Source organism: Typopeltis vanoorti, chromosome 25 (genome assembly GCF_054136105.1).
Source record: "Typopeltis vanoorti isolate ZY-2024b chromosome 25, IOZ_Tvanoo_1.0, whole genome shotgun sequence".
Taxonomy (NCBI): domain Eukaryota; kingdom Metazoa; phylum Arthropoda; class Arachnida; order Uropygi; family Thelyphonidae; genus Typopeltis; species Typopeltis vanoorti.
This window is the reverse complement of record NC_143573.1, coordinates 9,348,649-9,361,675: the sequence shown is the minus strand read 5'-3', so window position 1 is coordinate 9,361,675 and position 13,027 is coordinate 9,348,649. Positions and strand designations below refer to the sequence as shown.

General features: G+C 35.6%; 2 protein-coding genes across 3 annotated transcripts in view; one reads left to right on the top strand and one right to left on the bottom strand.

Moving 5' to 3' along the window:
* Nucleotides 1-9,589, bottom strand: part of UbcE2M (NEDD8-conjugating enzyme UbcE2M) — a 107,939-nt gene extending 98,350 nt beyond the window's left edge. Inside the window, exon 1 of the mRNA XM_090414268.1 lies at nt 9,335-9,589. Coding sequence (XP_090270394.1) covers nt 9,335-9,440 — 106 coding nt within the window. The 5' untranslated portion in view covers nt 9,441-9,589. The remainder of the gene's footprint in view (nt 1-9,334) is intronic.
* Nucleotides 9,590-9,810: 221 nt separating this feature from the next.
* LOC150092522 (phosphatidylserine synthase 2-like) overlaps nt 9,811-13,027 on the top strand; it is a 227,124-nt gene continuing 223,907 nt past the window's right edge. For both annotated transcript variants that reach the window (XM_090414516.1, XM_090414515.1), the window contains exon 1: nt 9,811-9,980. The gene's annotated coding sequence lies outside the window, so the exon portion shown is untranslated. The remainder of the gene's footprint in view (nt 9,981-13,027) is intronic.

Below are 13,027 nucleotides of genomic sequence, written 5' to 3'. Positions count from 1 at the left end.
CAGCAAATAACTAAATATTTCTCTCAGATCATTGCCAATACCATCAGTGTACAAATTAATTAGCAGCAGTCTAAGAACAGAGTGTTCTGTGGAATGCTGCTAGTCAAAGGCCTCCTCCTGGATAAATTACTCTCCATCAGTTAGCCTCTTATAATCATTACCAGCTTCATATCCACTCCCATTTGCTGCAATTTTTTTTAACAGTTCCACGTGAAATCCTGTTAAATTGCTTTAAAAAGTACTTACAAAATGGATCTATACAAACATATAGGAAATCAAAGTAGAAAAAATGTAAAATCATACAGAAATATAAATTCATTTTTGATATGCTTGAGAACACAGGCATTTAAAAAGATTTCTGAATTGCATTTGACGACTGCCTTGTTCAGACAAATTTGAATGCAGCCTCAAACATAATAAAGGAACCCAGGTTGGGAAATACTGACTTAGAACTGCATTTAAGTATTTTTGCAAAATTCTTAAATGCCTTTCAAATTTTTTTCCCTACTCCTAAAATTATTCATGTTATTATTCTGCTTCTTTCTTTTCTTTTTAAGGAAAGAAAGGAACTCATGAAGTATCATTTAAGTCAACTTAATGCCTTAAACATAAAAAAACACAGGTTGGGAAATATTGACTTAAAACTGCATTTAAGTGTTTTGCAAAATTCTTAAGTAACATTTAAATTCATTTTTTCCCTATTCCAAAAATTATGCATGCTAGTTATTATCTGCTCCTTTTTTCTTTTTTAGATTCATGCAGAACAAGAAGAATAAATTATTATAATTTATTAAACTGATATTTTACTGGATTTCAAACAAGCATCCTTGTGGTAGGACGAGGGGGGAAAGCACTAACACTCGCATATCTAGAAAAATTACTGAAGTGCGAGTTAACATGGTTTTGTGGCACTGAGAAGCTGAATTAAAAGACAACTACACAGCATTTGAGCATTCTTTATTACCAATCTCACACAGAAGAGGTCAGAAAACCTATAACTATAATTGCCGTGAGGAATGAGAAACTTACTGATATTTTTCTCGAAGAGTTGCAGACTGTAATTATTTGGGAATACTTCATGAGGAAAGCTGTTCCAAATGACAGAGGAAAATGGAATAAAACAGGAAGAAAAGAAGCAGTTTGGTGTTGTTTGCCATTGCAATGAAAGTGGAGAGATGAAGGTTGCCAGTTCATTGGAGCAGGAAAAATAGAAATACTTGTAGAACAGAGACAGTGCTGAAACATTGTATCTGTGAGATAGAGGTTGAAGTGAGTCTGCAAGAGAAGGATCATTGGTGAGCTAAACTGCAATGGACCTAGTATACTTCAGGTAGGTCTAAGGGAAGTGGCTGGTTTTTGATGGAGCAGATAAGAGATACCAATTTCTTATGTTTCTTTGTTTTAATTTCATAAATTCTTATTTCTTTGACCTCACAATTAGTTACAAACCACACAAGAAATTGGCATCTCTTATCTGCCCCCCCCCCAAAAAAAAAAACCAGCCTGGAATATACCAGGTCCTTTGCAGTTGCAAACTGTCCTACTACAGCCAAACCAGCCAATATCAGGATATCCAAACAAGGACTACATCCAGTTTCACCAATATACAGCCACTCAGGACTTGCTGACCATGTACTGAACACCCACCACAGAATATGCTGGAAAAAGGCTACTTTATTACACCACAGAAAGTACAAGTATGAAAGATTATTCCTTGAATCAGCCTCAGCTCTAAAAAATTTCCCAAATCTCAATAAATTTGGGTGCATGAGACCTGCTCCAAATTTGGGAAGCTTGCATTCTAAGAACATCACCCCAACAGCCAAGACAACCAATTTTAGCCCACTAAGAGGCACCTTTAGACTCTAGGACTGACTTCAGTTGCCTTTCTTGAGCCTCAATTGCTTAGTGTTAGTCTTATGTGCCTGCATGCACATATTGTTTTGCGATTCCTGAAGATATCAATGTAACATTGCTGAAATAAAATTAGTTATTAAAGTTTTTATAATTAATAATATAGATTACATTGTCTTTTCCTAAAAAAGTAGAAGTATAGCTTTGTTCTTTTCTCCAAATTTTCTCAAACCATTCCTACATGTCTAATAACCATTTTGTACTATGCTGTTTAGATCTCCAAGGATCAACTATTCTTTTTTTGCTGTGTCAGCTGCCTTCTCTAACATCTTGAAAAATTCTATTTCTTCCCCAGCAGAATAATCTGTGATGCCGTAGATACAAATAAGTCTAATTATCCAGTTCTCTACTCTGATGTATGTACATATCACTGTACCTTATATCGTCTGCCATTCAAGAAGATTCTTCTTATATTTAATGTTGAATACTACAGTTATTCCTTTTTCCAGATTGTTATTGATAGTATAGAACAGCTTGTATTTGTTGCTTAGAGAGATCTCGCCTGCTTTTGTTGTTTTGGTAACACCTATTATGTCTATCTGGTGCTTATCCAATTCTTCTGATAGTTCCATTTCTTTTTCATTGATGCTTCTTATGCTGAAGGTGCCAATCTTGAACTTTGCTGATGTGTTGAGTTAGGATTTGTCCCAGTAGATGCCTTTTCACTGTTCACCCTGGTTCTCTGACAAAAACAACCCAGATCTTGTTTAACCAGAAAATGCCCCAGCTGACATGAAACTCTGTCATGTTGTACAATCATTTGGTATTTGATTTAAGCCAATAAGAATACAATTTGGTTGGCTAAATTCCATTTTGCCAGCCTATCCTCATTCATTCAATATCCTGGTAGATACCTAACAAGGTGCACCACAAGAAGGTGAGGAATGGACAGAAGTCCTGGTCAGTTCTCCAGATTTGCAAAAGGCTATGTGGAGGTCTCTTTCCAGTTATTCATCTATAACCCTTAAGCATCCTGTATAAATAAATATATTTCTTGTTTTTTGTGGGATTGATATGTAAAAAAAATATATATTTATTTATTTCATCCCACAAACAGTCGTTAGACCTGTTTAAGTCCTGAATCTGGAAATCCACACTGTAGCCAGACCAAGGAAATAAGGTGTAAAAGTCTCAGGGAGATTCTCATTTAGCATTGTTGTTGTTGTAATGCTAAGAAACACAAAGAAGACAAAGTTGTGAATGGCTGAGGGGAGAGTGTTCCACTAGAGAATAAACTTGGATGAGATTCAATCTGAATTACCAAGAGGAGTAGCTACTTTAATAGAATATGAGAAGAGAGAAGTGGTTATGAAAATATTAAGATTGTTGGTTCATAGATGGACAATTTGTTTTAGGTCAACAAATACTTCAGCTACTCTTCTAGCTTGCTCAGCAGAATTGAAAAAAAGGAGCCAGTTGGAGTTGTCGATATTAAAGTCACCAAGGAAGATGGCTTCATTATTAGGGTAGATTTATTACAGATAATCAAACTTCAAGGTGAGCACAACTCAATTGTTTCCAAAATTCTTAAAATCATTCTGACCTCTGAGTTTGCATTCTGACACAAGGCTCAAAGTGGCTGGATAAACGGCATTCTGCTTGAAAGGAGATTGATGAGGTTATGTCTGTGTTGCTCTCCTCTTGGTAATTCACAAGGTATCTGAGGAGTGGGGATACTTATTGGATATTCTACTGGCAGGAAGACATTTTTAAGACACTTAATGACAGCAAATCCTCAGTGTCTCTGTTAGCTTGATCAGTGTAACAGAAGAAGGGAAGCCATTCCCTAAATAGACAGTGGAAAAGGTCATAATTTGGAGTAATGGAAACAGCAGATGAACATAACTGAAGGCAAGGAAATTGAGTCATAAGAAAACCTAAGAGGACTGAAGGTTTGACTTTCTCTGGCATGGAATGTCAAATTTCACAAATGCAGGCTTCATCCTTATGACAAGCTTTACCATTTATTGTGTGAAGAAATTGTTTGGAATTGAGGTTCTGTTAAGAATACTAGACTAGGTTTAGATGTCGTTCAGTGATAGCGGTAGTGCGCATCATTAAGTTTTGTTTTGAGACTATGAATGTTAGCGAAGTGGATATGAATCTTTTTATTTTTTTGGATGAAGTTTTGTTGCTTTTTTTAAAATTATTATTATCATCATTCAGATCTCCATGGAGTGACTCATCATGGGAGGTCCTTCTTAGGAAACACAAAGTCTATCATACCACTCCTTGACCGTTCTTGCTCTCACCACTATCTCAGGCAATGCATTCCACGGTTCAACCACCCCTCCATGCAAAGAAACCACTCCTCGCCCTGTTGCTCACAGCTTCCTTTCGTAATTTCTAGGGATGGCCCCTTGTCATCACTCCTTCCTGCTGTTCCACCAAGAAAAAGAATGCCCCAGTGTCCACCCTATAACTACCTTTCAACAGTTTAAGCCTCGATCATATCACCTCTCCTTCTATCCACTAAACTCTGCAGTTCACATTCCCTCAGCCGATCCTCATAACTGACATTGTACAATCCTGAAACCATCTTTGTTATCCGCCTCTGTACCCTTTCCACAGTTAATTCATCCCCTTCAAATCCTGGGACCAAATCTGAGAACAATAGTCCAAGTGTGATCTGATCAGGGTCTTATACAATGGAATGATAACTCTTATCTCTGCAGGTCAGCATCCTTCTCAGTACTGCAGCAATCCTCTGGGTTACCTTCACCACCTTTGCAATATGCTCCCTGAATTTCAGTTTTCTATCAATCATCACCCAGATCTCGTCTCCCCTACTTCCTCCAGTACAGCTCCTCCAATCGAGTATGCACCCTCACATCGATGGATCCCAAACTTCAAGACTTTACATTTTGCTGCATTAAACTGACACCCCTATTCATTTGCCCATCTGTCTAGTTTATTCAAATCCTCTTGCAGGGCTACCACATCTGCACTATTACTCATAATCCTTCCCAGTTTCACATCATCTGCAAACGACTGAATATCCCCTTGCAATCCATTGATATAAAGGTTGAACAATACATGTCCCAGTACTGAGTCCTGTGGAACCCAACTTGTAACCTTCTACATCTTTGATATTGTCCCATGATACACAACTCTCTGATACCTATCAGACAGCCAATCCTGAATCCAGTTGACTAACCAACAGTTAAACCCATGTGCTGCAACTTAAATATCAGCTTATCATGTGGCACCCTGTCAAATGCCTTTGCAAAATCCAAGAAAATGGCAGTATATGCCTTTCCCACACCAACTGCTCTTGCCACTTTATTATAAAAGGCAATCATATTACTAAAGCATGAGCACCCCTTAACAAATCAATGTCGATTCTCACAGATAACATCACTCTCATCTATATAGTCCCTCACTAATTTCTCCAAGACCGTAACAACTACTGATGACACAACCTGACCTATAATTAGACACTTCCAGTCTGCTACCACCCTTGTGCAATGCCACTATCTTACCTTCCTTCCATTCCTTGGGTACCTTTCCCATGACCACTTTTATTGAAAGGCCAGGGTCAATCGAGCTGTCAGTTCTTTAGCACATTCTCTCAAAACCTGTGGTGAAATACTATCCAGTCCCACAGTTTTACTGACATCCAGAGTACTCAGTATTTGGAACACACTCTCCTCTTGCACCTCTAAACCTGCCCTATCCCTCTAGTATTAAAACCTTCTCTTTCATTCAATAAAGTGTTCAATGAACACTTTATGGATGAAATACTCCAATAAAATGTTCATTGAACAATTCCACTATGTCCTCTGCATCAGTCACTCTATTCCCATTTTTATCCATGTCATTCTTCCACAGTCATTTCTCCCCTTACTAGCCACATAGCTAAAAATTCCCTAGGATTTTCTTTGGATCTTAGTGCCAATCTCTTCTCATATTCCAGTTTTGCCTTCCTCACCATACCAGTCACTCTCCTGATCTGCGTCTTATATTCTTCGTGCATTTTTTTTTTTTTTTCAAAAAAATGTTTTTTTTTTAATTAATTGGCAGTATTAACACCATCATCATCAAATTCCTGACATATACCCTTAGGGGATGTACAGGATCTTATGATAGTACTACATAAAAAGTTACATCATTACTAACTTCCTATGAACAATTTTCCTTCAGATTAGATTGATATCTGTCAACATTTCAATATTATCAGATCTTATATTTCTGTCTTCTAAGGCACTTTTTTTACTGCATCAATCCACTTACATCTTGGTCTTCCTCTGGGTCTGCCACCCTGGCAATGAATACTTATTTCGCTAATCTTTCCTCTCCCATTCTGTTTAAGCAGCCACACTACTTGAGATTAGCTCTGCTAACACATTCCTGAATGCTAACAATATCAAGTTCTTTCCTAATAGTCGTGTTTTTAATATGATACTGCCATTAATGCCATCTATTCAGTCCCCTAATCTTTCTCAGGACTCTCATATCTGCAGTATCCAATCTGTTACTACTGCCTCATCTCCAAGCAGTATTAACAAATTTTCTTCATTTTTCCTGTTTAATATTAAGATAGTGTAGAGTGGAAGCCCAAAAACCCAATGTCATGCCTCCCACAAAAAAAGAGAACCTAGTTTATATATAGCCCACTGTGTAGTCTGGACAGTTACCCTGTCCAGACTACACAGCGGGCTATATATAATGTGGCTGCAGGATTTTCAACATATCTTGAATTCTCCCCCCCCCCAGTTAAACTATTATTTTGATTACATACTCTAATGTATTAATTTATTCTCACAATACAATCTCTTGCATATCTGGATGTGTACACATAGCAACAATCACAAACGGGTTGAATGGGAACAATTTAAGACAAAACTTAAGTTTTTTTTTCTGCTAAAACTTTTCATGCTACTGATTTACAGACTTCCAAACAAACTATTACTAGGCATTATTAAAACAAACTTAAATTGGCAAACATATTAACATAAAAGAACTACAAAATGTAATCTTAAATTTCAAATTAACATTCAAGTAAAAGGAGAATAAATTACTCTATCTCTATCTACATCCACAACACTTGCAAACACTTCCAATAACTGTTGTAATACTTCAGCAGTGCTTTTGATTAAAAATTACTAAAATAATTAAAGATTAATGGAAGCTTTGTATAAAGTAATTAAATGAAAATATCACAAAAAATGCTGAATACTGCACGTATTGCAGTGTACATTAATTTCTAATGAATAATCACTAGATTTATTTAAAAATCCTATACATTTTATATTATTGCATATTATGCATAAAATAATATGAAAGGTCCTATGCTAAAATGAACAGAACATGTTCACATTTGCTTCTCAGTATGTTTAGTAACAGAAGCAAAAGCGATCATTTTTCATAATACTATTATTATAATTTTATAGCAATCAATGAAATTAATCAAATTTCACCCTTTTCAAAGTGACTGAAAAGGTGTAATTTCGAAGATGACTTTAATAATTAGAAGCATTAGTTAAAAAATAACACATATGGAAACTATGAAACATGTAATTATGTAAAACTAAACAGTACTTGATACAGTGATGACATGAGAAACTGCTAAAATAAAGGAATCTGCATATATTGTGACCCCTAGAATTAGGAAAATAAACTACATAAGAAATAAGAGGATAAGTAAAATCATATATACAAGAAACGCATACAAGTAAAACATTGCAGAGGAAATGTTTAACAGAATATGGTGATGTGTAACCACAGAAGCAGTATAAAATGACAGTCAAGGCAAGGAAGGCAAAGACTATGAAAAGATGTCAGCTGAACAGGCTAGCTTCTTTTCATAGTCACATGGTGAGCAAGTAGAATAAGAAGCTAATGGGAGTGTCTCTTGGGTACATGTTCAAGTGGTATGCAAGTTAGGGTCCTCCACTGTAGAGGATGAAAGTCCACATATAATAATGATGTCAAACCATTCTAATAATATCAGTGTTGACATTGCAATCGGTGACTTAGATTGAGCAATCATTCTTCCTGAGATATAAATTCTAACTAAAAATGATAAATATCTTAAAATGTATGTTAGAGTCTGAAATACAAACCATTATCACAAATTATTAAAAACAAACCAAAAGAATTGTCAAATTTAATACAATAAAAACAAACTCAAAGTAGAAAAAAAGTCATGCAGGGTTGCTCACTCTCACCAAATTTATTTACTATCTCCAAGATAATTGCAAAACTGTAGCTGAAGAACCAGGAGTACAAATAAATGGCATGAATATCAAACACATTAAATATGCAGACAACATTATTATTTTGGCAGAATCTAGAGTTTAATTAGAAAAGACAATAAAATTTTTAAATGAAGAATATAAAACTTTTGGAATGAAAATCAACATAAGCAAAACATAAACAATGAATATAGGAAGAGACGAGAAAAAAAATTAACTTAGAAAATCATATACTTGAAACACCAAAATACGGACTTAACATTGGATGGTCTAATATGAATAAATTAAACAAAATATGGGGGGGGGGGAAAAAACAGCATTTCAAAAAGCTTCAAACTTTCTCATCTGAGGGATGAATGTTAAGTAATATGTGGGAGTGCAGGTTCCAATTCTTATTTCTTTATTAAAATAAGATGTGAATAATGGGAAGCTACATGATATCCATCATTTAATTTTTTAAAAAGTAAAAATTTTGTTTTCTTAATTTTTTTGATTTTTTTACAGCATTGAATTTTAAGTTTCAAGTACTAAGAAAACTTCTGTAGCGATTTACAACTTGCTCTTTAAAAAATTTGCATTTTTAGTTCTATGACATATCGGGAGACTACTTCATCCCACCCATTAAATATATTTTTGCCTGTTCTCAGGGTGAGAAATTCTGCTACTTTGTACGAAATTGGTTATAAAAAAAAAATAAATAATAAAAAAACTATTTTGGCGAAGTAAAAAAAAAATGTATGGTTTACAAACGTTAATAAAAAAAAGTTTTCATTGACAATAACCGGAAGCTATTATATGCTAAGGGGCACTTCTTGAGGGCGATGGTAATTTTTTTCTTCAATACAGTCGGATCAGATTCAGAAATCCTGAACGCTTGTATTAAAAAGGTTCGTAAGAGGTTTCACTACATATCTAGATGAAGTAGAGAGAGTGACAAGAAGACCTAGAATTATAATAGTACCAGGGACAAATATAGCATAAATTAATGCAACTTACACAATTCACGAGACAGTTTATTTTCGCTTTTCAGCTTCATTAAGTATGGTACAACACTGACGCAGATACCAGTCGAAGTTAGGGCAACTACTCATCAAAATGGCTAGCATTTCAGAATATAACCATGACAACCTCGTTAAAATTTTATGTTTGAACTAAATATTTTTGTCGAATTTTACTTTACAGTTATTTACTTCTTCAGTGTTTTTACTTGGTCAAGGTCTTACCTTTCGTTATTCTTAGTTGGGCTGCTGATGCTCTTTTCTGATTGCTAGATTTGCCTGTTGCCTCTCCATCCTTTTTTTGCTGTTTCAATGAAAACAACTTTATCATAATGAAGTACTGTTCATGAAGTTGCAAACAATTTATGCCGATACCTATTTTGTTTTCGCAAAGTCAAGACACCTTCCCCACAAATATCTGTTTATTAATAAATATCCAACGAGCTTATACAAAATACTGGTTGACAATCTGGACCAGCGGTTTCAGGAAACGGAAATCACTACCTGGTTTTAAACTCCTTTTTTTTTTTTTTGTTCAATACACCAAAAGTTACTATTTCGTAAATTAAAAGTTTAATTTTAAATTTAATAATCGGATATTAGTATATAATTCAAACATGAACGTATTTTTTTTATTAAATACGAAATTGAGCTTGTTGAATATTAATGTTAAAAACTTTGATTACATTGAGTTGGTAAAAACAGTGGCGTGCGTGAAATGCTTATTTAGGAAAAGTTGTTTACGTTGCAAAATGTACATAAGAAGCTGCGTCAAGTTGATTTTGTTGTTATTTTTTAAAAACGTGTCACGATTACATCATATCTCTGTATTTTTTCCTGCATATCGAGGGTAATAATAGCCCATAGAACTGTAAGTATGATAGTGTTAAATGATTCCTTGGCTTTTTTTTTTATTTTTAAATAATCAGTGTAAAACTAGAAATATTTATGCCTTCGTTAATTGATTAGGCATAATACAATATAGGATGCTGATAGACGTCTAGCGCAGAGATTTCTCTGAAGTGACTGAGCAAAAGATTTACCTTAGCTGTTTATATATTCGTTACAATAAACCATATATTCTAATAGTGCAGTACGTTTGGCAGAGATATTACAGTTTACTCTAGTCATTTAATGCTCTCTCACAGCACAATAGTGCTGTCATTTATCCTTTGACCTCTTCTTGAGACAAACTTTCTATCCATATGAAACCCAGTATGAATTCATGAGAGAATCTTGTGTATATCATAACACGCGCAACTCAATAAATTCACTAGAAGTGTAGAAAAGTTGAAGTGGTTGCTTTTGATATCTCCTAAACATTTGATCGCGTTTGGTATGAAGGTCTCCTTTGTATGCCTTTTTTTTTTAATTATTTTTTTATTTTTCTTATGACCACCCCACACATTTCCGGCCTGGTTGGCCGAGTGGTTAGCATATCCGCTCTCCAGCCAAATGGCTGCGGGTTCGAATCCCACCGTAGGCATGGATGTTTGTGATTGTCTGTGAAAATACTGGTGGTCGTGATGGACGGTAAATGGCGTTTTTGGTTCGTTGTAGTTGGTGGAGACAGAGAATTGTACAGTAGGTGCCCTCCCTCGACGAGTCTTTGGACTACCTGGAGGTGTCATGTATTAATAATAATTAAGGGTCACGGGACCTCGAACATTACAGTGCCATGTGTGAGTAAATGATTAAGTAGAAAGAAGTAGCCTATTGATATGTTTCTCAAAGAGTTGGAGTTATACTTGGTGGGAAAAAAAAAAAAAAAAACAGTATGGGAAGATTGTTCCAAAGAATCGACGTAGATTGGAATGAAGGAAGTTGATGAGAAGTTTGTATAGTATGATTGGTGTTGGCCAGTGGCTGCTCTAGTCCTTATGGCTAGAAGAATGTGGAGGATGGCAGTATCCAGTTCAGAGGAGCAATTCCCATGAAAATACCTATAGAAAAGGAACAGTGCAGAAAGAGAGTGCCTATGGGAAAGTGACTGAAGAGCATCTGGGAAGGGTCACGTATTAGGCAGATTGTCCTTTTCTGTATATTATCAGGAATTCTTAGGAAGGTTTTGGGTGCGTCACCCAAAATGTGGGAACAGCATTCCAGGGTTGGTCAGAGCTGAAACTTATAAAGTGTTATGAGGTTAGAAGAAGAGAAGTAATGTTTTGAATGGAAAAGAACACCAAGCTTTTTAGAGGCGTAGGAGGCTATGTATGGAATATACTTCTGTTGCGTTAAACTAGATAAACAGCTTCCTGTTCTGTTAAGAATTGGAACTGTTAAGAACAATTAAGAATCCAGTTTTACAGCATTGCCTGGTGGATGGATCCTGATCTTCAAACTTTGTAGGTAATATTGGTTGGACAGATCCTGATCTTGAAGCTTGCAGCAGAGATAAACACAGGGGCCACCTTCTACCACCTCCATCTCAATATTAAACAGGAATGGACTTAATGCTGATCCTTGATGCAAGCCAACTGTCACTTGAAAACTTTCTGGCTCTTCCAAGCAGGTCCGAACACTTGTCTTCACATTTCTGTACATCTCCTGCACCGACATGACATATTTCTCCAATACCTTCTTATCCCTTAGACACCTCCAGATTTCTTGCCTTGGCACACTATTGTACTCTTTCTCCAGATCAATGAACACCAAATGTATCTCCTGTTGTTTCTCTTGGGGAAACATCATGATGATTAAAAAAATATCAATATTCATCTCAATTCCAATAAAATCTAATTGATTGAGAATTATAGAACCATTTCTTTAATTTCACATGCAAATAAAGTTATGCCAAAAGTGATCCAAGAAAGGTAGTCGTCATCATCATCATCAAATTCCTGCCATGTACCCTCAAGGGGTGTACAGGATATGATAGTACTACATGAAAAAAACTACATCATTACACTTCCTATCTACAATTTTCCTCCAAATCACTCTGTTACTTGTCAAGACTCCAACATTATCAGATCTTATATTTCTGTCGTCTAAGGCACTTTGTACTTCATCAATCCACCTATATCTTGGTCTTCCTCTGGGTCGTTTTGCTGCCAACCTGGCAGAGAACACTTGTTTTGGTAATCTTTCCTCGCCCATTCTATTTAAGTGATCATACCACCTGAGATTAGCTCTGCTAATGCATTCCTGGATGCTGACAATGTCAAGTTCTTTCCTAATATCCTCGTTTTTAATATGATATTGCCATTGATGCCATCTGTTCACGCCTCTAATCTTTCTCAGGACTCTCATATCTGCGGTCTCTAATCTTTGGTCAGGTGTTTTACTTCTGACCCAGCTCTCAGATCCATAAGTTAAAACTAGCTTGAACACTGTCTTGTATACAGCAAATTTAGTGTTCCGACTAATTTCTTTCTTATTCCATATGAATTTATTCAGTTGACTTCCCACCATACCAGCTTTACTGATTCTGTTGTCTCTTTCTATATTTAATTTACCATCTTCAGTAAAATTCGTGCCTAAGTAGCTGAAATGCTTTACTTGTTCCACAGGTTCTCCATTCACAACACAGTTGACATTTTCAATGATTCTGCCTATTTTCATTGTCTTTTTATTGCTGACCTTCATACCATATCTTTTGCAACAGTTATACAATTTAGTCAGAGAATCTTGCAGACTTGTAGCAGATTTATTTAGAAGTATAACATCATCTGCATAAAGCAAAGAGCTGACATTAACATCTCCAATTTTGATATCATGTTTAATACCACTTTCCTTCATACTGTGATCCATATAGATAATGAATAACAGAGGGTATAATGTACATCCTTGTCTCACACCAGATTTAACATTAAACCATCTTCCTATACTTCCTTCAATTCTAACTGCTGACTTACAACTCAAATAAAGACTAAGTATTGCTTGATATGATGCCCCATTGACACCATATAACTGCAGCGT